This window comes from Desmodus rotundus, chromosome 7 (genome assembly GCF_022682495.2).
Source record: "Desmodus rotundus isolate HL8 chromosome 7, HLdesRot8A.1, whole genome shotgun sequence".
NCBI lineage: Eukaryota > Metazoa > Chordata > Mammalia > Chiroptera > Phyllostomidae > Desmodus > Desmodus rotundus.
This window is the reverse complement of record NC_071393.1, coordinates 5,512,984-5,540,505: the sequence shown is the minus strand read 5'-3', so window position 1 is coordinate 5,540,505 and position 27,522 is coordinate 5,512,984. Positions and strand designations below refer to the sequence as shown.

The window sequence follows — 27,522 nt, the reverse complement described above, 5'->3', positions numbered from 1 at the left end:
AAAAAATCATAGTTAATGCTTTCCACAGTTACAGTTGGCCATCTGCAGTCAACTACAGTCTGAAAATATTAAATGGGAATTTCCAGAAATAAACAATTTGTAAGGTTTAAATTGCTTGCTGTTCTGAGTAACGTGATGAAATCTCATGCTGTCCTGTTCTGTCCCACCCCGTCCTCTGTCATCCCTCTGTCCAGCATTCCAAGCTGTGCATACTACCTGCCCCTTTAGCCACTTAGTAGTTGTCTTGGGTTTCAGGATATTGGAGTAACTCTTATTTTACTTAACAATGGCCCCAAAGCACAAGAGAAGTGATGCTGGCAATTTGGATATGCTAAAGAGAAGCCATAAAGTACTTTCCTTTAAGTGACAAGGTAAAAGTTCTCAATTTAATAAGGAAAGGGAAAATCAAAGGTTGCAGAGATCTACATTAAGAATAAATCTTCTATGTAAAGAAGGACAAAGGAAATTTGTGCTGTTTTTCTTTTGCACCTCAAACTGCAAAAGTTATGGCCACAGTATGTAATAAGTACTTAGTTAAGGTGGAAAGGTGCTGCATGTACGGGTGGAAGACGCAAATGAAATTCGTGTTCTGATTGCTGGCAGTGTGTTGCGCCAGAAAGCACTGAGCTCATCGAAGACTTTTCAGCAAGGGATCCCCTGAAACAAGTGACCACATTCATTTAACTGTCATTTTGGTATATTGTTATAATTGTTCTATTTTATTTCAGTTATTGTTGTTAATCTCTTGCCTAATTTATAAATTAAACTTTATCATAGGTATGTATGTATCGTCAAAGATGGTATATATAGGGTTTGGTAGTATCCACAGTTTCAGGCGTCCACTGGGGTCTTCGAATATATCTCCTGTGGATAGGGAGAGAAGGGGGCTGCTGTGGTTTGCTGACCAGTGGTTTGCAAGTTATTCACTAAGACAGATTTTTATCTAGTAGTTATAGTCCTTTGTTTTCTTATTTTGTATGAATTTACATGAAGTTAAAGTAAATTACTTTTTTCCTTTCTTTTTCAGTATCCTTTCCTTGGTCCTGTGCCTACCAGAATGGGTGGATTCTTTAACTCTGGCTGTTCTCAGTGTCAGACCAGTTCTTTTTATCTTGTTAGTGATATTTATGAGCTGGATACCAGTGGTTTAGGTAAGTGCATATTTACATGAGTGTATTTATTTACTGGGTCTTTGTCATTGCAACATTACACTTAGTAAATGCAGCAGAATATCTAAATTTGTTATTTGGAAATATTTGGAGGAGATGGAAGCTGGAAGCTGTTCTGGTTTAACATACAAGAAAGTATATTAAAAAAATACAAAGTAATATTTTGGAAGTTTAAATTTAAGTCTTTTCCATATTTGAAGTCTTTTTAGGTTCAACATATAAGAAAGTACATTCAAAGGTTACAAAGTAATGTTTTAGAAGTTTAAATTTAAGTCTTTCCCATATTTGAAATCTTAGAGGTTCAAAAATTGAAGAAACAAATTCTTGATTTGTTAAAATATTGTTTAGGCTTCAGATTGAATTCTTTATTTAAAAATGAAGCCCTGCCCTGACCATTATGGCCTAGTTGGTTGGACCTTGTCCCACAAAGTGAAAGGTGGCCGGTTTGATTCTAATCAGGGCACATGCCTGGTTGCGGGTTTGATCCTCTATTGGGGTACGTATGAGAGGCAATCAATATTTCTCTCTCACATCGATGTTTCTCTCCCTGTCTTTCTCCATCCCTTCCCCTCTCTCTAAAAGTAAATAAATAGAATCTTAAAAAAAAAAAATGAAGCCCTTATCTTTGTGGAGAAGAGTTTTTTTTCTAAGCTTTCAAACTGGTGATAATCACAAATGTCCTACAGACTGCCTTTTTTTCCCTCCTAAATCATAAGGTTTATACATCCTGTCACTTAGCGTATTTGAAACATAGATTTCTAGTCCTCTGAGAGAATTTTAGGTAGTGCTTTGGGCAGAAGGTAATTAATACCTTTCTTTTTCTTCTTTTTTTCTTTCCCTTTTTCTTTTTTTCAGTTTCTTTTCCTTTTCCTTTCTGTCATCTTTCTCTCAGCCTCTCAGTAATAAAATTTAGATGCCTACAGGTCTTAAGAGAAAAGAAAAATGTTTTTGCCATGTGAAGGTATTAAGCTTGCTAAAAAAAGGAATGTTTTTCACTGTTTTTCGATTTTAGATGATACAGTGGAGATCCAGGAGCGAGTAGAGAATAGTCTGAAGTCTTTACTACAACAGTTAAAAGGTAAGCGATCTTGCTGTGGATTCCCCTTTTGTATCTCATAATAGTTCATTTTTAAAAATTGAAACTTGCAAGAAGATGTGAAAGTATTGTATACTTTTGGTATATTTAAAGAATTGTTTTTCATCTCAAAAAGTTCTGATTACAAAACTAGTAGGTACCTATCATAGAACAGTGACAAGTGTGGATCGTCTTCTCCCCTTTCCCAGAACCATTCCCTCACGGGTACGTAAGAACTGTTGATGCTTTGGAGCTTATAGTCCTAGATACCACCCAAAGTATATGGAAATACGTAGTAGTGATTATTTTTAACATATGAGAAGGAATAATACATGTTTTTCTGACTGTATTTTTTTTAAAGATTTAATTAATGTATTTATTTTCAAAGAGAGGGGAAGGGAGGGAGAAAGAGAGGGAGAGAAACATCAATCATTTCCCTCTCACATACCCCCAACTGGGGACCCAGCCCACACCCCGCCAACCGTACCTGCCTGCAATCCAGGCATGTGCCCTGTTTGGCAGTTGAACCCACAACCCTTCAGTTCGCAGGCCAGGGCTCAATCCACGGAGCCACACCTGCCAGGACTGACTGTAATTTCTTATTGCCTTGGATGTCTTACCATGTCAATTTTATTTATATATATATATATTTTGGTAATCTCTGCATACACACACACACACACATACATTCCATTCATTGGTCTTATATCAGTGTACCAAATTTATTTATGTATCTTCCCATTGAATACATATTGTACACTTGAGTTATTTGTAGCAATATTTATAATGTATATTTATAACTGCTGAAATGAACATCTTGGAACACAAGTTTTTGGGTACTTACTTGATTATTTTCTTGTTACTAAATTCCTAGTAAAGGAATTATTTGATAAAAGGATACAAATAACCATTTTAAATCTCTAAGGGTCTGTCTGTTCAGGATTCTGAACAGTCTCTTATTGCTGAAATGAAGAATGATACTTAAAAGATAATAACGATCATGAGAATTAAATGTGGAATTTGTTATAAAGGTGCATTTCTACCATGTACTTTAGTCTTACAGTCCTTAATGGCACAAGTTCTTCTAAATCACTCACGTGGAGACTTAATTTTATTGTGCCCTATTGGGAAAAGGCTTAGACCCTGGAATATAGAATTTGTAAAGCTACCTTTTATGTGTTGAAGACAGTAGAGCAATAGTCATGTGGCTTTTTAAAGAATTTAACACAGATGGATAATCTTTGGTGTTTGGTTTATTGTGTGTGAGGGGAGGCTTTCTGGATTAAGCTTTTATATTTGCTTATTCTTTAGTAGATTGTGCATTGTATTCCTAAAAATAACATTGAAACAAAAGCTGCCTAAAACCATGAAATATTTTTCTGTTTTCAGATGTCTTCAGTAAATGTAAAGGTGACCTGTTAGAAGTTAAAGATGGTAACTTGAAAACACACCCTACTCGTTTAGAAAATCTAGTCTTCTTTGGTGAGGTATGTTTTGTTTTCTTCCCGAAAAAACAGATTTTTCTTAATTGAATGCAGGATTAATTTTTTCTTTCTTTAAAAAATATTTTGTTTATTTATATTTAGAGAGAGGGGAGAAGGGAGGGAGAAAAAGAAGAGAAACATCAATATGTGGTTGCCTACCACGCACCCCCCACTGGGGACCTGGCCCACAACCCAGGCACATGCCCTGACTGGGAATCAAACCAGCGACCCCTTGGTTCACAGGCTGGCACTCAATCCACTGAGCCACACCAGCCAGGGCGGGATTAATTTTTCAAAAATAAAGAGATATTAGGCACCATATACCTATAACTTAATCCCTTACCCCTTACTTTCGTTAATTGAAAAACAGTTTGTCGTTTTCTGAGCCAACTCCTTCCAAGAATACCAAGATTTCATTCCAAATGCTTAGATAAACTTGAAATTTGCTTTACTCATCTTTAAAGATCTGATCCACGTCAGATCTAGATGTTTTTTGTTCATTTTTCTTTTTGACTCAGCTGTTATTTAGTTTAAATTAATTCCTCCAGCTTCTTTAATTTGTTGTTGCTATACTCTAATTACTGAGATTCTGCATAATGAAGGAGGATCCAGGATCTGATATAGCAAAACTCTCCTTCTTTTTAGCAGAAAAAGGACAAGGATCACAAACACTCATAATCCATTACCTTGTATTTAATTTCTGTGGCATGTTTATTTACTTTCTTCCCCTACTAGTCTGTAAGCTTCAGGAGGGCAGTATCCTCTGTTCCGGTGCCTGGCACATTGTAAGTGCCTGAGGTACACTTAATGAATGAGTGAATGAATGAATGAATGAGTAATAAATAATTGCACGTATATGTACATGCATACACTGTAGCATAGGAGAACACATGTAAACATTAGACACCTAACTTAATACAGAGGATATGTGTTGACCAACTAGGGAGATTCTCCATATATATTTCAATTAAGGTTTGCAGGTAAGATAGTATCTTGCCTGGCTGGACAGGTGGGTGGGAAGAGACCTGTTGTAAAGAACCTTTGGATTCCATGTTTAGGAATCAGGACTTTGCACTTGAGTGAAAAGGATGTTAATAGATCCCCACTTCCTATAGGGAAGAGAAGGGAAGTTGGATCCAGTGGACGATGGATTTAGAGCTGGGAAAGCCTGGAGAAAGATTTAAGCTGTTAGAATATTCTAAGCAGGAGATGATGAAGCCCTGAATAGGGTGGCGATCGTAGATATTAGAGAGCGGAGAGTTAGAGGAGAAAATGAAGGGATTTGTTCAGAAGAACTGTCCATTTCTTGTTTAGTCCGTTATTTAACTGTTCCTGATAGTTGCCTTGAGTGTAATCCTTATTCATGAATTTGTAATTTTTTTCTCTTTCAGACTATTTCTATTATCCTTTGGGTGTCCAGTTACTGTGAGAGTGTCCTGAGACCATACAAGTTAAATTTACAGAAAAAGAAAAAGAAGAAAAAAGAAACCAGCATCATTATGGTAATAACAGAGAAAAGACAAGTAATAATCTGGCTGCACGCTGCTTTTTCTTTTTACTGTTTTCCTGCGTGTTGTAAGAGACCTTGTGATCCTATCTGCATTTATTTTCTCTCTCCAGCATTTTTTTTAAGTTACACACCTACAGGGAAGCTGAAAGACTAATATAATGACACCCATATATCCTTACCTAGTCTCACCACTTGTTAACAATTTGCTACATTTGTTTTATTTCTCTCTCATTCTCCCCTACTCGCTCCCTTAGTTTGTTGAACCATTTGAAGGAAAAGTACAGACTTCGTAATATTTAACAAACCAGGATAGGAGCAGGGGCAGTCTCCTAAAAAACCACAGTATTCAGGAAATTTAATATTGACACAATAATTACGTCCTTCAAAGTCTTTTTCAAAATACTAGAATTCTACTAAGGATCTAACATTTTTTAAATCTGACATTTCCTTAGCCTATTGTTTTTTCTTTATTGTTGAAGAGTCTAGCTAGGATTTAGCTAGAATGTCCTATAATCTAGATTGGGCTAATTTCCTCAGGTTTAGATTAAACATAGATACTGTATCTTTTTCAGCAAACTAAATCAAGAAGCACTAATGTTGTGATGTCCTGTTATTGGTGATTTCAGATTTAATTATTTGATAAAGGAAGTGTACTGGGTGTCTTTATTGTAAAGGAGCCTTTCCCCCTTTAATTAGTGAGTAATCTATGCGATGAGGCTTTGAGAATGAGTATCTCAGTTTTCACCAGCTTTTCACCCACTGGTTTTAGCATTCACTGTGAGTCTAATTTGCATGAGTTATCACTACATTGATGGTTCCGCAATGGTGATTTTTAAAAATTCTGTCAATCCATTATCTTTATTAGATGGCATTATTCATATATATGCATATATTTATATATTTTTAATATCACCATCTATTTGAGGATCACTATGGACTCATTCTTTTTTAAATTTACCGTATAATCCAGTGTCATCATTTTCTTTTGGGTGTCCAAATTTGGCTTGTGAGAGCCATTTTAAGCTGGTTCCTGTCCTTGAACATGTCCTCATCTGTTTTTAAGCCCTTATATTTTGGAACAGCAAAATGCTCCAAGCACTTTATATCTTCCCACTGAACTGAACTGAAGACATTTTTTCAAGGGGCCCTGGTTCCTTCATGGGGAATGGTACTTCAAAACCAAGATCTAGGTGTTAGGGGTACTAATTGCTATTAGGTTTCATAATTTCTAGTTTATGTCAGTAGAGAGAGAGACAGGAAATTTATTACCCACACCAGCACACACAGAGAGTTTTAAATAATTCATTCTGACTGATACCTCCAGCTTCAGTCCAACATCACTGTTCTTCCCTCCCTTCCTTCTCTCATTTCACATTTGTAGCTTCCTTTTCACAGAGAACCCTGTTTCCCAACAGCATCAAAATGTTTGTTCATTTGCTGTTTCATAAATACCAGATAGTTTAGGAATTAGTCCAGTTCCACTACTAGTTCCAATAACAAACCCATTAATAACGTTCAAATTTTTTGCAGTTGCCTTAGATTATGTTTCACCCAGCATTTTCAGATATTAAAAAAAAAAGTTCCAGTGAATGTAGACAGCCAAGGTACTCTGTAAAAGCCCGGGAATTAAAAACTGAGATTATGTTATTAGTGGGATATAAATAAAGTTCTTTTATTTCTGCTTGTATTCGATTTTGGAGTTTCCTCTCATCTTTATTGTTTTGATTTTTGAATGTGTGAAACATTTACATAATTCATATTTTTTTAAAGAAAATTATTTAGGATTTATTCTACACATGATATTCTATCTTATTAATGTTTGAATTTACCCTATCATTATTAATGGGAGGCTTTGTTCACTATAGCAAAAGAGTTATTAACCACTGTTATTTGAAAATGTCGATGGTTTTAGTAGTAATGTTGATTTCCTACACAATTCAGTAACAATTCAGGAATAACAAATTCAGGAATTCCTTAGATTTGACACTGTGTTGGGTGTTACCAGTCATTCAAAAACAAAGTATACTGAGATTGGGATGAGAGACCAACTGAAGGAACCTTCTCTCAGTCACTGTGTTGAAGATAATTGTACCCTCACGAGAGTAAAGTCTGAAAGTAGATCAGAGTTGCTTCATTAACTCTCTGCTGGTGGAAGCCTCCACCAGAACTCCTAGAACTTCTTAAATAGCTTTTTGGTATTTGGATTTTGTGGGGTTTGTAGTTGTTGCTTTCTAGTTTCCAAAAATAAAAATAGCTCACCTATTTTTATGATTATCAAAGTAACCTAAGGGTGTAAATAACGTGAAGATCATCCATATTCCCACTGACCAGTGACAGCCACTGCAAACAAAGCAGAATCATGTTCTACAGGTTCTGCAACTTCCTTTTTTTGTTTATTTGTTTTCCTTTAGTAGGGTATCTTGGATGTCTCATTTCAGCAAATATATATGTTTCTCATTACTTCTAATGGTTTGATGAATATTTGGTTTGTTCTAATTTTTTAGGTATTATAAATTATGCTGCTATTAAAATATGGACAAATATACAAAGAGGAATATATAATGTTTTTCTTATGATATCTCTTTGATCTGAAATTACTATGTATGTACATCTTTACATTCCCCAGTAGTGTTGAGTGTCTGTATCCTTACCCATCTGATAGGTGAACAGTGCTATTCCTTTTTTTCTGATTTGCATTAAAAAAAATTCTATTGATAATGAACCTTCAAGGAAGACTTCTTGAAGTCTTGGCCTTATTACTTGATTGGGTAGTTTTCTTGTGGTTATCTGTTTTTTTAATTGTATCGTGTTACTGGGATTCCTTTGCTATATTTTTTGTTCTACTTTGCCCTGGTTTCCTGCGGTGGTAGTAATATTTTTCCTGTTGATATATTTTGAGCTGTTGGGCTCTTAACATAATAGCGTTATTAATTCTCTGTCATAGATGATTCAGGTTTTTCCAGTTTGTCATTAGTCTTTTAACTTGAGTGATTTTTTTTGTCACTATAGTAATTTTTAAAGAAAAGATTTTTTAAAATGGTTTCTAACTTAGTATAATGTTTACAAAGGAATTTTCAATTTATGATTGCAGAAGTCATTCCCTAAATTTTTTTCTGGGACTTCAGTGGATTTTTAGAAAAAACATTTAATCTCTCTGGAATTAATTTTCGTATTTACTATTTTGTATGTCAAAAATGTATAGCTAGTTATCTCAGTACCATTTATCCACTTGAAATCACTGTTTTGAAATGCTACCATTCAAATTCTCTTACATTTTTCGGTCTGTCTTGGACTTGTTTATTTTCACTTTGTCAATTTAGTTATATGCCAGTACCCTCCAGATTTAATGTAAGCATAATATACTCTGATATCTTTTAGGGCAAATCCCCCTTAACTACTCTTTTTCAGAATTCTCTTAGCTGTACTCACCCATTATTTTTCTATTAGAACTTAGAATATTCTGTTTCTGTTATTAACATTAGAGGAGATCTCAAAGACATAAAGAGAAGTGAAGTCTTGGCTCCTCTCATCCCCTTTAGTGTTCCAGGAGATTCTCAGCCTGGAGTTGAATAATGACCAACCAAGATATTTTTCTATTGGAATTTCGTCTGTAGTTTCCCAGGGTGAACTGAAATCTCACTTTAAAAAATGCTCAAGTCATTGTTGCTGAGTTAGCATTATTTGGTGGCAATTAAATTTACCATGGTTTTAGAGACTGTGTTTATACCCAAAACTGTGTCCATCCTTATTACTGTTAATAGCATTAAGTAATGCTATGGTGTGGAATCAGTTAGTATAGCTTATATGATGTAAGCACGGGAAATGTGTTTAATAATCTTTCAACTTTTTAAAAATCTTTTTTTCAGCCACCTGTCTTTACCAGTTTTCAAGACTATGTTACTGGGCTTCAGACTTTAATTTCCAATGTTGTGGATCATATTAAAGGGCTTGAAACTCATCTAATTGCACTTAAACTTGAAGAACTTATTTTAGAAGACACTTCTCTCTCACTGGTAAGAGAATGTAGGCGGTCAGTAATAAGCCATATAAAAACACATGTTCTTATCCTTATCACAAGGACACATTAATTTTCAATTTATCATTCTCTCTGTACAGGAATTGTGATTAGAAGGTACCTGCAGTAGTAGTTTGTTGTGTTGGGGGGTGGGAGTGGTGAATTCCTCTCCTCCTTTATTTCCACCCCGTTGCCCCCACCCCCCGGCCCAGCCCATCCCTTCTTTCTGTACATTGTGGGGCTTGTTCTTTTACCATGAAAATGAATGATGAATTGGTGAGGAGTAGAGTTAGTGCTGTCCCTGTTTTGAGGAACAGAGGAAACCAGATATATTTTTGCAATCCAGGGACAGTCTCCTTGAGTGAGAATTTACCTGCCACTGGGCTGGCTGGCTTCTTTGCCACCCTAGCGGTTATTACTTGAAAAAGGAGAGATGCTGGACATCAGAATAATTATGTCATAAATAATTAGGCTAGAGCAAGCTAGCCAGAAAAAAGATTGGAACCAAGTATGGATTCAAACGTAGCAGTCATCAGATTTCTCCCGATAGTTATTTTAGGCTGGTTTCTTAAAATTCTGTTAGCAAAATCCCTGTAAAGCCTTGCCTTTCAAATGTGGATTCTTTTAAAAAATTAAATACATGAAGTTTTCATCCTGAAATAATTGAAGATTTAAAGGTGTCAGGTTAGTTAACATTCTCCAGCCTGGAGTAGGTTCAGGATTTTGATAGAGACCAGAAGGACAGTGGTGGCACCTTCATTTCTAGGGCATGCTCCAGTGATGGGAGTCTGATCTTGAGGGAATGCTGCCCTTGAGCACTGTCTGACCTGAGCCTCTGCCCATGAGGGAACCCATCCAGTAATCGGAGGGCAGGCAGCACCCTAGCCCCAGACTTTCCCAGGAAAGGGAAAAAAATGAACCTTGTTAGGCACACCAGCTGTAAGAGATTGCAAGCTCCTCTTTTATAAAGCTTCAACATAAAGTTGGTGGGAGTGCTTACTGTGGGTAGGGTCTGAGAGCTTTGAACATGCCCAAAGACTTAATGAAGAAAGACATATATTGAGATGGTAAATAGAAGTTTGGTTTTAGCCTGGTAAGCTGTATATTCAGCTGCTTTCCATGTATATTAGAATCAGTGTAGACTTCAGTGGTGATTAGAAGTACCAATTGATGAATTACTATTTTTGTCGTCTTTTTTTAAGCCCTTGTTTTGAAAGTAAAATATGCCCATGGTAAAAAAAAAAAAAAAATTTCAAAGGGTAAAGAAAGAATACAGCAAGATGTCTCCCTCTCACTCTAACCTGCTCCCTAGTTAGTTCCCTTTCCAAGAAGGAACTGCTATAATCAATAGTTTTTCATCGAACTCTTCCTGAGTTAGATAAGTCATCTACAAGCATATTATGTCTGTTTCCCTTCCCCCACCTCTTGCCTTTAAGTACAAGTGATAGCATCCTATACACATTGTTTTATCTTGCGTTTTTGTACTTAGTCTGGAGGAGACCATTATGTATGAGTAATTATCTACGTTATTTTTTAATTGATAATATTTCATTATCTCTTTATACACAAACCTTTGTTTGTTTCAAGAGAGTTAGAAAATAGAGAGTAGTACCTCCCAGTTCCCAGCCTCAAAGCAGTCCCTGTCCAACCATCCAGAACTGTCCCCACCTCTCCCTCTGATCTGTCCCTGGAATAAATACATTTGTATCTGCCACTAGCCTTCGTGACTTCCAGGTAGTCGTGAACCCAGTAAAGGCTTAGTAACTGAGTCCTAGAGAGGGAGGTACATCCCAGGTAGGATTCTCGCCTTCTGCCTCCCACTTCAGAGAAACTTGCTGGTTATTTTGGAACACTTTTACATGTAAAGAAATCTGGTAATTTATAGTTGTAACTTTTTACTTTTTAGACCAAATCCAAACTCATTCTGTATTTGAAACTCACATCTCCTTTCCTGATATTATAGAAAAACAAAAACTGAAAATTACAGTACTTATTTTTAAAAAAATATCTTAAAGATTTCACACTTGAACAAATGTCACATTGCTTCATATAGTTGGGCTTTGCTGGGTATCTTTGAGATTTTTAGGAAGTAAACACAGATTTATTGAGCACGCTGTAATTGGGCTGAGAGCTTTCAGAAATATAGCGGTCAAAGACCTGGCTGCAGAGAGGTACAAATTAATTTGGAGATACAACATAGGCACAAAAATCTGAGCTAGTCTAAAAGTCTTACCAGGGAAGGGACGTTTGAGGACTAAGTTCTCACCAGGAAGACAGGAATGGACGAAAGGGACTCCAAACAGGAGGAGGCTTGCAAAAGCATGGAAGTAGGGAAGTGAAGTGTGGGGCACCACGAGTGAGTGAGTTGGTCGGCAGAGCCCAGAACACATGGTACGTGGGAAGGACTGTCGGGTGTGAAGGCGGCAGGCGCCACAGCTCTGCTGTTGTGGCTGTGAGTTGTGGTTCTTCTTAAAGATCTGTCTTCCTCCTAAAACAAGGAATAAGATTTCTCTTTTTGAGTATTCTAGAGGTTATCCTTAACTTTGGACGACTCTAGAGTTTTCAAGCTTTGTGGGTCTGTCCTCTTTTGACCTTGGGAAAGTCACTTAACCTTTGGGTTGCAGTTTCTTTATCTATAAAATGAGAATCATAGTACTACCTACTTTTTAAGATTATAGTGAGGATTAAATAAAATAATAATGGCCTTTTATTGCCTACTCTTTTTTTTTTATTGCCTGCTTCTGTTAAAGGGGTGTGTGTGTGTGTGTACATATACACTGAGCAGCACCAGCCATCAAATACAGGATTCATACAGTGCTGGGTACTTGTCTTTTGAGTTAAAAAAAAAATCTCTTCAGTTTCCTTCAGGTTCCTTCTTCCTTTCTTTCTAAACTTGAAACACTATAAATAAGGCCTGTGGGCTACCACTTCGAGTCCTGGGCCCCTGTCCTCCTCCCTAGGGATAGCTCCTGAAACTGGTTGTGTGCCAGGACCTTTTTATTTTTCCCATTTATGCTCAGAGAGAAAATCCACAGCACTATTTGTATCTTTAAAAATCCATCTGGTTTTAATATAAATTTGTAATGTGCTCTATTATCTGTTAGTTTTTAAAAGTAAACAATATACTGTGTTTTATCCTGAAGCTTGGCTTTTTTTCACTCACCCTTATATTTAAGAGGTCTGTTCAGGCTAATATATATAGGTCAACCTTGTTTTTTAAACAGCTGTTCAGTATTCAAAATACGAATGCACCACAGCCCCTGGACATTTTAATTTGTTTCCATAATTTGCTTTTACATAGAGTTCTGAATGTAATGTATTTGTACATACTTCCTTGTGCACATTTGTATTTTTGAGGTAGATGAGATCTCAAGGAATATTGTTGGGTCATAAGATGTGCTTACTGGGTTTCTTCTAGGCTTTGCAACACTGCCCGCTTCATGTAAACCAAACCAGTTCTCCGTCAGCCTCCTCTCTGTGTTCGAACACTCTATCCCTTTATTTTTTGTGGTCTCTACCACAGGTCAAATGAGCAACAAATGTGTAACTCTCATATTTGAGTAGACTTAGGAGAGCTTTGGTCTTTTTTTAGTTGTTTGGCCTCTGGAACCCGTGGACTTCTTAGTATGGAGGGAGACCTGTTAATGTTGTAACTAAAAAAGACAATAATGGTAAACTTAATGCCTTTAAAAAGTGGCTGTGATGTGTCCAAATTCATAATAAATTTCTACTGTTTTTTTCTGATGAAACTAATAATCAGAAATCTCAATCCCCCCCCTTTGTAAAGCTCATAACAAAAGAGTGATTTTATGTCCAAACTGGTAATAATTTCCTTTTTCTGATGTCAGCTTCTAATTAGAAATACCAGTTTTTTGGCTTTATATAATTTATAATAAAGGTTGCTTGAAAGAATAGTATTAAAGAAACAGAGTCTCAGTGAAAACTACATGGGAAAATATATATCTATAATGAGCTTTAGCCTTTGAATTTTATGAAATTGAAAATGACTCACCCTATTCTGATGGAGCTTTCAGTGGGACCAAAGGTAATGCTAACCTTGTATCTGTACAACTGGAATCTGGGGCAATTGCTTTCTGAGCAGGACCATTAATTCTTGTCTCCTTTGTAGGAAGAAAGAAAGTTTTCAAAGACTGTGCAAGGGAAGGTGCAGAGCAGCTATCTGCACTCACTTCTGGAAATTGGGGAGCTGCTGAAAAAAAGACTTGAGACCACAAAGAAACTAAAAATTTGAGGAAGTGGGGAACATGGGCACTGATGACTACAGCAGAAAATGGTATCATCTTCCCAGGCAAAATGTACATCTGGTTGAGCAGCATTTTAATCCAGAACTTCTTCATAATGTGCATGAAGGACTTTGATCGTGAATTAATTTTTTAGGTATTAAATGTATACAACTGATTAAATTATTGTATATAAACCGGAAGCAGGACCCTCATCTGGGTTTGACCACTTTTTATACATGTTCATATACATATGGCAGCCACAAGAGAACTCCACTTTTCTTCTGCCCTACTGCCACCAGAGACCTCTGGTGGGGGAGGGTCCTATAAAAGCAGCAATAGACGTTAAGGATAAATCATTGACCTCAGAGCAGCTGAATGGCCGTACCATTATAGCAGCTGTGGACATTTTGGTCTGGTCCTTGAGCCTTAGGAAGCAGAAAGGAGAAACAGAGGGGGACCAAGACTGGAAGCAGGCCCTCTTTCCACATTGGCAGTTTAGTTTTGAGGCTTGCTCAGCTGCTTGGCTCCCACAGAACCCAAGGCAGGTACCCAAAGAGCCTCAGATGAAATTTGGCATAAGCACCAGCCACTGAAAGGCACCCCTCAGACAACCATAGGCACTCATTTTCGTGCTTAGTCATAATAGCCAAGACATCCCCATCCTAGCTCCAGTGAGAGTTAAGTCAACAGATAGGCTTCTGATAACCACTGCTGTATGGAGGGGAAAGCAGTGCAGACCACTCAGAATAAGCCTGCTGAGGACAAGCTTGCTGTCTTTCATCCATTCGGGGAAAATGGGAGTCACTTTTAAAGAAGAGAAGTGTTCATATTTATGCAAGCAAGTGGAGTACCAATGTCATTGGTTTTGTGAGATACATATATATATATATGATATGCTTTTACATGTATATGTATATTTTCAAGCATATGTGTGTGTATGTGTGTATATATATATATGCTTGAAAATAAAGATATAATACTTTAGTTTTTTGGGGTTTTTTTTAAGTGGGGGATTTGGGAAGGAAGGAAAGAAGGAATGTATATTATGGACTTAACCTAGGTTTTAAGTTTTAGGCTGGCAAAAGAAATGTCACCCATTGGTTTGGAGGTTCAGTTTACTTCAAACATGAGAATTACACCAGGATGGTGTTTACATTGTTCACCTGGAGCCCCTAAGACTGTAGCTTCTGAAGTAAGTCTGACAGAAACCATTGCTCTTGAAAATGTTAGTTTATACAATTGCTTTGATAACGTGTTTGTGTTTGAATCTGTGCTTCTGTTTTTGGTCTTTGTTACCCAAATACTGTTAAAGTTGGTAATTTTGTAAGAGCAAAGAAATGAATTTGATGAAGAAATTCAAGCATCTGGTGGAGGATTGGTTTTGAAGACGTTAAAAGTGCTTTTCAACTCACTTCTCCAGTGAAATGTGATACTTTTTTCTTTCAAAAGCAACCAAAAGAGAGCTTGGAAAGGCTCTATATGCAAAGCAATTGTATTTTGTCTCCTCATTTTGACTTTCTTAGACTTACAATTTGATAGGGTGATTGATAACTGTTTAAACTTCAAAGGAAATTTCAAAGAAAATTACATTACTCTCTTAAAATAAGACTTGTTGGAAATCCTAGTCCATTAAGTATTTTAAAAAAATGGTTTTCGATGTAAATTGGTAGCCACAGCTATCACACCTCATCCCCAAAGGAAGAACTGATTAACAAGATGAATTGAGAATTCTGGTTGATTCCAAATGTAATTTAATGGCAACATATAATTTCATAAAACTGGCCTGTTTAGATGGAATTTTGTGTGTATATGGGATGGGGTATGTGTGTATGGCATGTGTTCTTGAAATGATGTTCCTTTGAATGTCTAAAAATACTGTACATAAAAGTAGAAATGCTCTTTAAACAAGTCTTCAACTGACCGTGATCAATGTAGCATATGTTTGCTCGGTGGGCTGGCTTTGGTCCTCAGGGACAGTGTGTGACTCCAGTGGTCTACCTGACTAGTCTCTTGCCCAGGGGCATCTGGGACCTCTACTAAAAACTCAAAAGGTGGGTTTTAGGGACAGTGTTACGTTGAGGTAATTCTTCCTTTGTTACTTGCTGATATTCCTACTAAATGTAGCATTTCAATTAGATCCAACCTCTTATGTTTTGAGAAAATTGTAAAAAGAATGAAATTATGCAGAAATGGCCAATATCTTTTATTAATCTGTTCTTTTGGAAACTGTCATGCACTATAAATTGTGTATAGTTAAAAAATATATATGTACATACATATATATATATACATATATATATGTATATATATATACATATATATATTCTTACATGAGTAAAAAGCACCCTCTCCAGCAATCGTATGTCATTGGTATTTGAAGAGAATTCTCAAATAACCCATTGCTGCTGCTGCTGTTTTTGGATTGTGTGGGGTTTTGTTTTGTTTTTGTGTGGTAAATTGCTATTTAAAAAAAAAGGAAAGGAGAAGAACACAACTACTGTTTACAGACTGAAAAATTACTGCTTTTTATACTACTGAGATCCTAAGTTAAGACTCTCCAAAGCAAACATTTGGTTGAAATCATTTATCTGATGTGGATAAAAGATAGAGAAATTTTTAGTGTTCTCCAAATAATGAAAAATGTACAAATGCCTAGCTGTGTTGCCCATCAATTTTGTATATTTTCATAATTTTAATTGTTCAAAATTGCATTATATTTTGCAATCACTATGTTAATCTGGATTTGTCTTTCATTTTAACTTTTAATATAAAAAGGGGTTTCAGTGTATCTATGGCCTTGTTATTGAAACTCTTCTTACTTATTTGATGTGGTTTATTAAAACAGGAAGTATACATTCTTCCTTCAGAATAAGCACAGCAAGTCTTTAAACTGCATGGGTTAATTTATATAAATACCTTTATTTTAAGTTTGCATTTATTTCTACCTGGTTAATTTTTCAGATTCCTAGAAGCTACCTTTTAAATGGTATATTATTCACCTCAATTTTGTATTGAGTGTTACATTCCTCAGCTGAATTGTAGTATTTGTGAATTTAGTATTTATATTCCAAGGTCATTAGTCTTTTTGTTTAAAAGCAGTACCTTGCATGCTAGCATTTAATAATTCAATATATACATAGAGAGAGAAAACTGATTTTAGTACGCGCCACGTTCCGTTTTAGGCTCTGCTGACATAATGGTAAATGAATCCTTAGTGGCCAAGGTGGGCAAAGTGACAATAAACATTAGCTTGTAATTAAGTTCTGTTTAATAAAATAACTCAGAGTATGTGGTAAAACTGGGTCATGAGAGGACACTTTGAGTGCTGCCTTCTGACCTGAATGAGGAAGAATCAGCCCTGGAGAAGGGAACACAAAGTCAAAAAGGCCCCAGGGCAGGAAACAGCTAAGCTTGTTCTAGTGACTGGGGAAAAAAAAAATGGCTCAAGTGGCTGGGACTTAATGAAAGTCCTAGGAAGAGAGAGGTGTAGGGATTGAGATAGGAAGTAGAGTGGGGATCAGAGCACTAAGGACTTTGAGGCCAGGGGAAGGACTGAGATTTCTAAATTTGGTGGGGAGCTAACGGGGGGATTGCAGAAAGGCTGGCGACACGACCTACCCAAGAGTACGTGACTCCTCAGGCCAAGGCCCAATTTACTCAGCCACACTGACAGTACAGTGGAAAGAAGAGCCGTTCGCTTTTCCGCCCTGTGATTATTACGTGCTCTTATTTGAGCCCTGAGAAGTCAATTTTTGCCTGCTTTCATCCCAGCGTTATTTTCCTTTAGCAGAAAGGTGGGTACTTGGATATTACCTCACTGCCATCTTTTAATTTCCCCAAAAGGTGGACTCAGGGTTATACTTTCTCATGTTCATTGTTTTTTTAGATGCTGTCACTGCTTGGTGCAGACATGTATTTCCTACAAGTGGAGGGTAAGCAACTGTGAGCCAAATGCTTTTAAAAATTATTTGGGGGGTATATCTAAAGAAGTTTAAACTTGAGCAATACACAGCTTTTTTATAACTTCCAGCTTCCACATATCCCAGTAAATGGGTCCCAGGTAATGTCCTATTTTACATATGGAAAAGTTATCGCATATGAGGTTACTACTTAAGACCACCCAGTGGGGCAGGGGTTGAATGAGATTCAAACTCAAGCATTGATGAAACGAGCTAACATCCTGATCCTCCCCCCACATACACGCACCATCTCACATTCTTAGTCTCCATGGTCATGTTCAAATTCCCATTCTACCTTGGTTCTCTACTAAATAGTCAGTCTTTTCTGATACAATTCTAATGCTAACATTTTGTGGCACCAAGTACGAAGGACTATTTGTAAATTAAAATTATTCTTGGCAATATTTGAGACAACTTGGCAAGTTCCTTAGCATAGGATTGTTCCTGTTGGATCCAGGGTCTCATTTGCTTCAGGTTATCTGAAACTTCCCTCAGAATTGTGATAGATACTTGTTTGATTCTGGGAAACAGTCCATAGCCTTCTTTACAGATTAGTAGCATCTGAGCCACAATAATTAATTAGATGCTAAGAAGTAGAAGGAATCCATTTGACTTAGGTGTCAGAGAAGACTGAATTTTGTGTGGCATATGCAAATCAGTTCAGACTCAACTAGAAAACAGCCCACCTTTAAGGAAAAGTATTTGATACGAAGAGCCTCTAATGTTTAATAATCTAGTCCTGTCCAATAGCCAATGTTTCTTGAACTCAAGACCCAAGGCTTATTATAGTGATATCCAGCCCAAACCCATCCAATGAAGTACCCTGGATGTTACCAGTTCTCACCACTGAGAAGATGAGACTATATTCAGGGATGGTAGAAACATTTAGTTTTTTCCCTACCTGCCATTTGCCTTACTCTGATTTCCATAAGACAGTGAATACTTAGATCTTTGAAAATGACTATTTTAGATAAGAAAAAGCTAGACCTGGCCAGGTAGCTCTGTTGGTTAGAGCATTGTCTCAGTGTGCCAAAGTAGTGGGTTTGATCCCCAGTCAGGGCACATACAAGAATCAACCAATGAATGAATGCATAAGTAGAACAAATCAATGTTTCTTTCTCTCTGAAATCAATAAAAAACAACAAAAAACAACCCTAGAACAGCTAAAGTAAGTTTACCAATGAGAAGCATCCAAAAAGATCTCCCAAAGTTTTCATTTAGAACTGAAATAATAGGGTAAATACTGTAATTGTTGGGCCAAATATATACACTGGTGAGCAAAAGTAGGTTTACAGTTGTAATACAAATAATACAATAGTAAATAATAATACAAGAATAAACTTTCACATCCTCAAAACTGTAAATCTGCTTTTACATGCCCCTGTATATTCTTTTGGCAAATGTTGAGTACTGCCCTGGCTGGTGTGAGTGACTCATTGAGTGCCAGCCTGTTCCATTTCCAGTCAGGGCACAAGCCTGGGGTAGTGAGCCAGGTCCCCAGTTAGGGGTGTGTGAAAGGCAACCAGTCGATGTTTCTCTCCCTCCCTCCCCCCCCTCTAAAACTAGGTAAATAAAATCTAAGAAAAATTATTAAAAATTTTTTTCCTTAAGGTTGAGAGTAGTTATGCTGACTACGGGCAGGCCTGTAGGTTGAGCACCTTCTACCTAGCCGAACTGTTAGCCTAAGCGGCGCAGAGGTTTTTATCCCGACCAATTCAACACATGGGCTTTCCTGCATTTTTTGTTTCCAATGACTTTAAATATCAATCTGGTTTTAAAAAAGGGAAGGAACAAAAACTATTTCATTTGCCAGCTCCATTCAACTTAAATGTCCTTGCGTGGGTATAATTAAACATACTTCAGGAGCTGTAGTTTGATCTTTTCAAATAGTTAAATATGAAAGTGGGGATGTTAGGAAGTTTACCATTGCAGAGACTGCTCATCACTCCAGAGAACAGATTTCAAAGTTAGTACAATGCTCCTCTCTCTGCTTCTTTAAAGGTTGGTATTTACTGAGTAACTGACAGTGACAAAGTAACTTAGATGGCAAACAATCCCCCCATTTTTTAAACTTTTACATTGGACTGAATTGCATCATTTAGCTGTCTAAAATTGAACTCGAAAAAACCTATCAGATTTTTAGTAGCAGCAAAACTAAGGCTTTCCTATACATATTTCATGGAGTATGGAAAACAGTTACACCGAGGTTCATTAACAGTGCCATTCAGTTTTAAGAACAAGAACATGTGGACAATATGATTTACCACCCACGACCAGTCCACGTGAGTCTGAACACCAGTGGAGAGTAAGGTGGGCCTTGAACTGGGCCCAGCCCCTGCAGCGTTCACCAGCACAGTCTGCTACCCTGCTACAGTGGGATCCACAGCAGCTTGGATTAAAAAATAAAGTCAAAGGAGCAAGCAGGTCATAGTCCAAAGTGCAGTTTGTACAAGAAAACTGAATGGCTTCGGGTCCACTTAACCAAAACACGGAAACTTTAATTGGATCAGAATTATACCTGTTAAGATGTGGGCAGTACATTCTTTATAGCACCATTTCCTTCTGAGGGGAAATTCACAAGCCATCTGAGTGGCTGTTCTAGCTGTACCTGGGCTGGCTATAGAGACATCCCACGCACGGTCATGTCAGCATCAAAGTCTGAGCATGCTCAGATTTCTTACATTCCTCTTATACCCCTTACCCCCCAGGCGGGTCTCACAGCCAGCAGATAACTCTCCCTCCCCACCCCCACCAAACTCTGGAAAACCCCGGAGTGCCTTTCTACAGCTCCTCCTTCTCCCCCTTCTTCTGGAAAGCAGTCAAGATGTTTAAGCTCTTCTGGAGCTCTTCCTTCTTCCCGTCACTCATCTTGTTCTTCTCAATCAGCTTGGTGATCCGGGTCATCTCTGATGCTGGGAAGTCCTCACCTTGGTCTAAGACCTTTCCCATGATCTTTAGGTACTGCTCGGCCCACTTCTTCTCAGTCTCCTTCACACTTGCAAGGTTGTCTTGTCCTCGCTTCAAGAGGGCCCGGCGGGCCTCCACGCCAGAGGCCCTGATGAACTCTCCAGCAAGGGTATCATAGGCAGGCAGGCAACCAGGCATACCTAGGTAGACTCCTTGTCCCTTTAGCCAGCGCTGGATGGCTCCAACCTTAACTGGCCCACTATATAGGATTGGGTTCTCAAAGTCCCCATCCCGGAAGAGGTAGAAGACTGGGTAGCTGTCTTTGTCCAACTTGTATTTCTCACTTAGCTCCATGTTCAGCTTGTCACCATAATCTGTGAACAGAAAGCAGGTATGAGGAGCAAGACCATGAGAGTGCAGGGCAGAAACCGGCCTGAGCCAAGAGGAAGGTGAATCTCGGCTGTGTCTGAGTTGCTCCTCTGCCACTTCCCAGCTGGGTGGCCCTAGTTAAACCACGTTAAACCTCTCCGAACTCCAGTTTCCTCATCTGAAAGGTGGTGATTCTTCTGAATGTTTACTACATGCCCAATGTGTGCCGGGTACTGTTCTCAGTGCTGAGGACCTAGTTGTGATTAAGAGTATAAAGCTCTCCAACCCCAAGGAGCTAATATTCTTCTAAGGGTGAGAAGAAAGGTATCGAACAAACGACCATAAATGTTTAGTGCCACAATGAAAATAAAACAGGGCGATGTGACAGTGGGTAGGAGGGCCCCTTTCAGGTAGTTGTGTCTGTGGAGAAGGCATGAGCTGAGGGACCTGAATATCAAGGAGCCAGACACGGGAAGACCTTGGAAAAGTGTCTGTGGCAGAAGACTGGACGTGCAAAGCCCCGAAGCAGCACAGGGTCTGGCAGAAGTAACACCACTGAGTGTGGCTGGTAGGGAACGTGCCTGTCTCACAGGAGATGGAGAGCGATTTGAACATTTCACCTAAAATGTCCTATTGAGTATGGTATTGTGTTACCGAATTACACACTTGATTTTGTAATAAAAGATTTGGTACAGATTACCAGCTCATAAAAAGGGGGCGTTATCTGTGCTGGACGCCTGTATTTAAGGATTACAAAGTCCAGTCTGGCTGGGGCTTAGCGAGACGGGGGAGTGTGTGGTAGGTGATGTAGTTCCTATCACACCAGGGCTGCGGGGAGGACCCAATGAGGAGCTGTGTGCATTTACCCTGGCAGAGTTAAGTGCTTAATATGTGGTGGCTGTTAGGATTTGCAATGTCCTACCAAAAAGGCAATAGCAGTCCCAAGGGCTGATGCAGGACAGCTGGGTTCTTACATGGTCATGAAGAAATGGCCAAGACCACCTTTCACAAGGCAACAGAATAGGAAGCGTGTGGTTCCAGACCTAGTTCTGCCACTTTAAACTCTCCTCTCTTGAGCAAGTTACTCGAAGTACTGTTTCTTAACCCGAAGAATGGAGGTCATAGTACTTCACAGTTAGTCACAGGATGAGATATATGTAAAACACTCGGTACAGTGGCCTGGCACACAGTACACATTTGATAAATGTCAAAAAACTGGGAGTGCACTCACAGTTGAGTCAGCATTGACCAACTGCCCTGGAAAAGTGTGCCAGCTATCTCTGCCCAGGACCAGCTTACTAGGGGCTGAGGCACTCCCACTGGGAGGAAACAGAGAGGCGAGAGGCCACTGCACATGGGAATAAATACTTAGGTTGAGTTCTGGATAACCACCTCCTCCCCACTCCCACACAGCCTGGAGGTTCAGTCTTCCTTAAGTATAACATGGAGGTACATAATACATCTCGCTTCTTAGGTGGGGTTCAAGTGAAGATTAAAAAGGCAATGTCTGTATACCTCTTTCCAGGCTGTAAACCACTAAATGTTGGCCACTATTATTATTAAAGCTGTCACTGTGGTTGAGAGCTGCCCTTGGGTTAGTGGCAACTCTGATGGATTTGAGATGAAACCAAAACCCGACAGTTTTGGTACAAAAGAGCTGAAATGAAGATGGAAGAATGGACTATGCCGTCTGTTAGAGGAGGCATTGCACTCCCTCTCACCACAGTCCCCTGCGACGAGAGCTCCAAGTTCTCAAAGTAATGTCAGTGGGTGTAAAGGGTGAAGAACAGTGGATTCCCTCTCCTTGGGCACCTGCAAGGCTGGGCTGAGGTTCTGTGGTCACAGAATCTGCTCAAGCTAAGCTTACTGTGGGTACCAGATTTCTTGAGAGGCCACCATCCTGTTTTCACCCTTCGTGTGGCTCAGATGGAAAGGTGCTGGGTATTCCCCCTACAAGTAGGGAAGTAATTCCTAGCTTCCTCCCTTTCTGCCCTCCCCAGTTGTCTGGACTTGTCCATACCTGAGATCCCCACCTCTGCCACCAAGAGATCGTCGCTGGAGGCCGAGTTTTCAGCCAGACGCTTGAACTCATCCTGCTTCTCACCGTAGGGGTACTGGGTGTCAAACTTCACCAAGACGAACTTGCTCTTGGGAATGACCTGAGGATGTACAGAGCTGAGCAAGTGGGGGTTCCAGGAACCTTTGGGACTAACTGCCTTTCCAAGTGGACCCCTGGTTAAGAAGTGGAAACTTGAGCCCACAAGGGAGACAAGCTCTCACATACTAACAGTTATTCATTAACCCACTGATTCACATAATTTAGTGGTGCCTGCTATGTGCTGGGTACCCCACTAGGTGCTTGTTCACATCAATCAAAGACGTACACAACCCTGTCTAGAATAAACAACTGTGGATGGTCTGAGGCCCTGTCCTCCAGGGGTCCTGTGGTAAGGCCGAGGAGACCCTTAGCACACAATACATTGGCCCCTGTCATGGCCATCATCCCAGTGCCGGCCACACAATGAAACAGACAAATGACAAAAACCAACCATCTAAACATCTATAAAGGAGTTGGCACCGTGGAGGATGCTTTGGCTAGGGAGCCCACAATTTGAATTCTGCAATTTCAGGGCTCAAGGGAAGTTGCTGAGAAGCCAGGCTTGGGACAATGTCCCCTCCCTAGACCACAGTTCCCTCTGGCTAGATTTCTAGGTACTACACTGTCAGGGCCAAGACTTTTATTTTAATTGTAAAATTCACTTCACCATTTTAGCCATTTTAAAGTATACAATTCAGTGGGGTTAGTACATTGACAGTGTTGTTCAACCATCACTAATATCTAGTTCCAGGACATTTTTACCACCTGAAGCAGCAGCACGTACCCACTGAGCAGTCATTCCCCAGTCCTCCTCCCTCCCAATCCCTGGCAACCACTAATCTGCTTTCTGTCTCTATGGCTTTGTCTACCCCGATGGTATCATACGATACATGGCCTTTTTTATGACTGCCCTCTTTCACCTAGCACAACGTTTTCAAGGTTCATCCATGGTGTAGCATGCGTCAGTAGTTCATTTCTTTTTTGTGGCTGGATAAATACTCTATTGTATAAATAGACCACAGTTTGCTTAGCCATTCATCAGCAGACGGACAACTGCAATGTTTCAACCTTTTGGTTGTTTGTGAATAGCTGTTTTGAACATTCACACACAAATCTTTGTTTTTACACCTGTCTTCATTTCTTTTGGAAATATATCTAGGAGTGGAACTAGCGGGTGATGTAATTCTATGTTTAACATATGGAGGACTTCTTTTGATGATTTCTTGTCCAATGCACAGATCTGGTTTAATGAACTGCTTCTGGTCAGTTCTGCTGCCTTCTCTTCCTACAACTTTTTGTTTTCCTAATCAAATAGTGCCAGTCAGTATTTCATCACATGCTAATAGCATTCCAGTTTTTGTTACTCTTTGTTCCTTATTGTGTGTTGATGTTCATTTAGTTTTAGGTTTTAAAAAAATATCTCACACTGCCTAGGGACACAAGGGAAAAGGGAGAAGCCACAGCCAGAGGTAATCTTCAAGTGGTCACTGACCCTCAAAATTCTGAGCTCTGGGGGCCTTAAAGCAGGGGAAACTTAAAATACAAATCAGATCATATCTCTCTAGCCCAACTAGCCTTATCTGAGTTCAGTATGCCAAACTCATTCCCTCTTAGGGCCTTTTCATTTGCTGTCTCTGGGATGCCCTTTCCCCAGTTCTTTCCATGGCCATCTATCAAAGCTCCATTCAAATATCCCCTCCTGATGGAGGCCTGCTCCACTCCTACCATCTAATACTGCTGCTTTTCCATTACACTCTATCGCTTACCCTGCTCTACTTTCTTCCCTGCATTTAATCATTCTCTGAAATCCTTATTTGCTTGTCTGCTACCTGCCTTCTCCACTAGAATGTGCACTTGTGAGAATAAGGATCTTGTCTGACTTGTTTTCTGCTGTATCCCTAGTGCCCAACAGTGCCTATATGTAGCAGATGCTCTGAAAATATTTGCTAAATGAACAAAACTAGGGCAGACTTTGGTGGCAGATGCTACGTGTCTAACACTAAAACAGAACGGAGAGACCTGCATCTTTTACCTTCACCATTCTTACCACTGGCAGAACGGTTTTGAATGGCAAGCATTTGCACAATCAACTTTTCCTTCTCTTGAGGAATTGATTCCACCATAACCTGTATTTAGGCAAGTTGCTTCTTCAATGTACAGATGAATTCACTACTGAGGGCCCACCACGTGCCACGCACTGTTCTAAGTGAACGATAAAATGGACAGTAAAGAAAATGGACAGCGTCTCTTATCTCTGTGATGGCGAAGGGCAAGAAACAAAAAAAGACATTGGAAATCATTTAAAAGCAGAGCATGGGCTGAGGCCCCCAGACATGGTAACACTAGGAAGCTCCCCTTCTGTTCAATAATAATGAAGACAGCGAGTTTTAGAAAGGGACTGGAGAAAACATTTGTTCATTCAACAAACTATTATTGAGCATCTTCTATGTGACATGTAACCAACCCGCTAGGTAGTACAAAATGATCAGTGAATAAAATAGGCAAGGTAGTTCTTCCCAAGCATATAATACTGTAGTATGAGAAATGATGAAAGAGACAAGAATAGAAATTGGTGATGAGTGCTCTACAGAGAAGTCAAACGGGGTTATGTGACTGGCACTTTAGGCTGGGGGATGGGGAAATCACAAACAGACTCTGAGAAGGTAACATTTAACCTAAGCTTAAATAATGAGAAGCAACCAGCCTTCAATGATTGGGCAAAGAATGCTCTAGTCACAAGTGCAAAGGACCAAAAGCAGTGATGAGCTAGGAATATACAGAAGACAGAAAACATGTGTCGCTGGAGCAGAGGGAACAAAAATGAGAAAGGTTAGATGAAAGGAGAGGGAAACAAGGGACAGATCATGTAGGACTTAGGCTACTATATGGAGAATGGACTGAGAGAAAGCTGCTGTAATGATGGCTTTGACCATGGTGGTAGCAGTAAAGATAGAAAAACACCAAATGATTAGGAAATACTGTTAACTTTACAGTGCAATGTCTCCGTCTAGGTCACATTTGGTCTGTGATGTTATCCCATCCCCCTGTGTGTGTGGGGGGGGGGTAGGGGTGTCACTTGGCCAGTAAAGGCCCCCAGAGCGTAGGGTGCTATGGGGTGTGCCTGACAACCACAGCACCCTATACCTACACTTTTACATTCTTGAAACTTTGCCATGAATGGGCCACAAGTGCCAAATTCACAAGAAACCCTTTTGAAATAGAAAGGGTTCAACTACTTGAGATAGCTTTAGAACTCCACTTCCTGGTTTCACGTCCCAGCAATGGGTACAACTTAAGAAAATACAACAACGGGCTCTCTCTCTGAAACCCTTAGCTTGCTCATCTTGTAAGCAAAGTTAAAAGTTGACGGTGGGTAAAGACAGGTGCAAGCAGGGGAGTTGGGACTGCATTCAGCCTTCAACGTTTCCAACGGCCATTTACCTAGGCCAGAACCTCAAATTCTGTAAATTTGGGAGTTGGGATAGTGGCAAATCCTTCCATGCCTTGACCTGATTTTATTTTTTGTCCCCAAGTCCAAGATATTCCCGATAAGGTGGTTGAACCGCAGCTTATTCTTACTGCTTATACTTTTCAGGGAGACGCAGGCTATCGGACATTGTCTGCCTATTGCAAAGCAGGCTGCAATCCACACCAGGCAAAGACGGGCGCAGAAACGGAAGCTAACACGACGGTTTTCTACCCCGCCCGCCGTCCAACCACAGCTGGACTTGTGGCGTCCGCCTAGCACTGCCCTCCGTGTCTCCCACTTGGGACTCGAGGATTGGATCTCGCCTGGCACCGCCCCCTCCTCCTAGGTGAAGGAACTGGGCACCGAGTGCTTTGGGCTGCATCTTTGCAGCAGCTCTTTTGCAAGAGGAACAAGTACAAATACTGCAAAGGCAAGGGTGCGCGGGGCACCTGGAGCACGTAGACCCCATGGTCATGAAACGGCCTCGGGCCCCCGAGTCCACCAGTCCTGTGGTATGGTGGGAAGCCCCGGGATGGTCGTTACAGACCACCTGCTAGCCCTCTGTCCCTGGCGTCCCCTATGGGTGCGCACTCCCCTAGGCACTCTGGCTGCACCTGCGCGCGATATTCCCCGCCCTCGTTACCTTGTAGAAAGTGACTGTATCCAGGGGAAGGGAACCCTTGGTGTGCAGGCCGCCACTGCCCTGCGGAGCGCAGAGGAGCAGGAGGAAAAAGAAAAAGGGAAACACTGGGGAGAGAGAAGCGGCGCAGAGAATGGTGGCAGCCATAACGCCGGAGCTAGGAAGGCTGTATGCAGAGCGCGCAGAGTCGCACGTCACGTGACCAGGAGGGCTAGCTGAGCACCTCAACGCCCGCCCAGGATAAGGGGAGGGGCCACGTGAGGGGCGGGGAAATGGGGGCAGCCGCGTGCGCGCGCCCCGCGCCGTCTACGAGCTCGTGCAGTCCCAGGGTGAGAGGGAGGAGCGACGTGTGCCCGTATCGAAGGGGGGGTGGGGGAGTGGGTGGAAGGAGTGTGGGATTGTCGCGCACGCGCACTCGGCGAGGCGCGCAACTGGGTATCCCTTTTCCCGTCCTCCTCCGCGTGAGAGAGGCGTGAGGAGAGAGGCACGAGGTGCGTGCTTAGCGTCTTTGCAGCTCTTTGTTCAGTCCTTCCTCGTCTGTGAAGATGACGGCTCTAGCCATTGTTTCTTTCTGCTTTCGGCA

At 40.0% G+C, this 27,522-nt stretch overlaps 2 protein-coding genes across 2 annotated transcripts in view; one reads left to right on the top strand and one right to left on the bottom strand.

The window, feature by feature from the left end:
* Positions 1-16,285, top strand: part of NAA25 (N-alpha-acetyltransferase 25, NatB auxiliary subunit) — a 59,276-nt gene extending 42,991 nt beyond the window's left edge. The window contains exons 19-24 of the mRNA XM_024566602.4: positions 1,028-1,151; positions 2,182-2,247; positions 3,634-3,731; positions 5,120-5,230; positions 9,105-9,251; positions 13,383-16,285. Of these exons, the coding sequence (XP_024422370.1) occupies positions 1,028-1,151; positions 2,182-2,247; positions 3,634-3,731; positions 5,120-5,230; positions 9,105-9,251; positions 13,383-13,505 (669 nt within the window). The 3' untranslated portion in view covers positions 13,506-16,285. The remainder of the gene's footprint in view (positions 1-1,027; positions 1,152-2,181; positions 2,248-3,633; positions 3,732-5,119; positions 5,231-9,104; positions 9,252-13,382) is intronic.
* Positions 16,286-19,928: 3,643 nt separating this feature from the next.
* On the bottom strand, positions 19,929-27,154 carry ERP29 (endoplasmic reticulum protein 29). Its single transcript, XM_024567032.4, has 3 exons — positions 26,943-27,154; positions 22,753-22,891; positions 19,929-20,737 (listed from the first exon to the last, which is right to left on the bottom strand). Exons 1-3 carry the CDS (start codon positions 27,084-27,086, stop codon positions 20,238-20,240), a joined length of 783 nt encoding a protein of 260 aa, XP_024422800.1. The 5' UTR covers positions 27,087-27,154; the 3' UTR covers positions 19,929-20,237.
* Between the last annotated feature and the right edge of the window lie 368 nt (positions 27,155-27,522).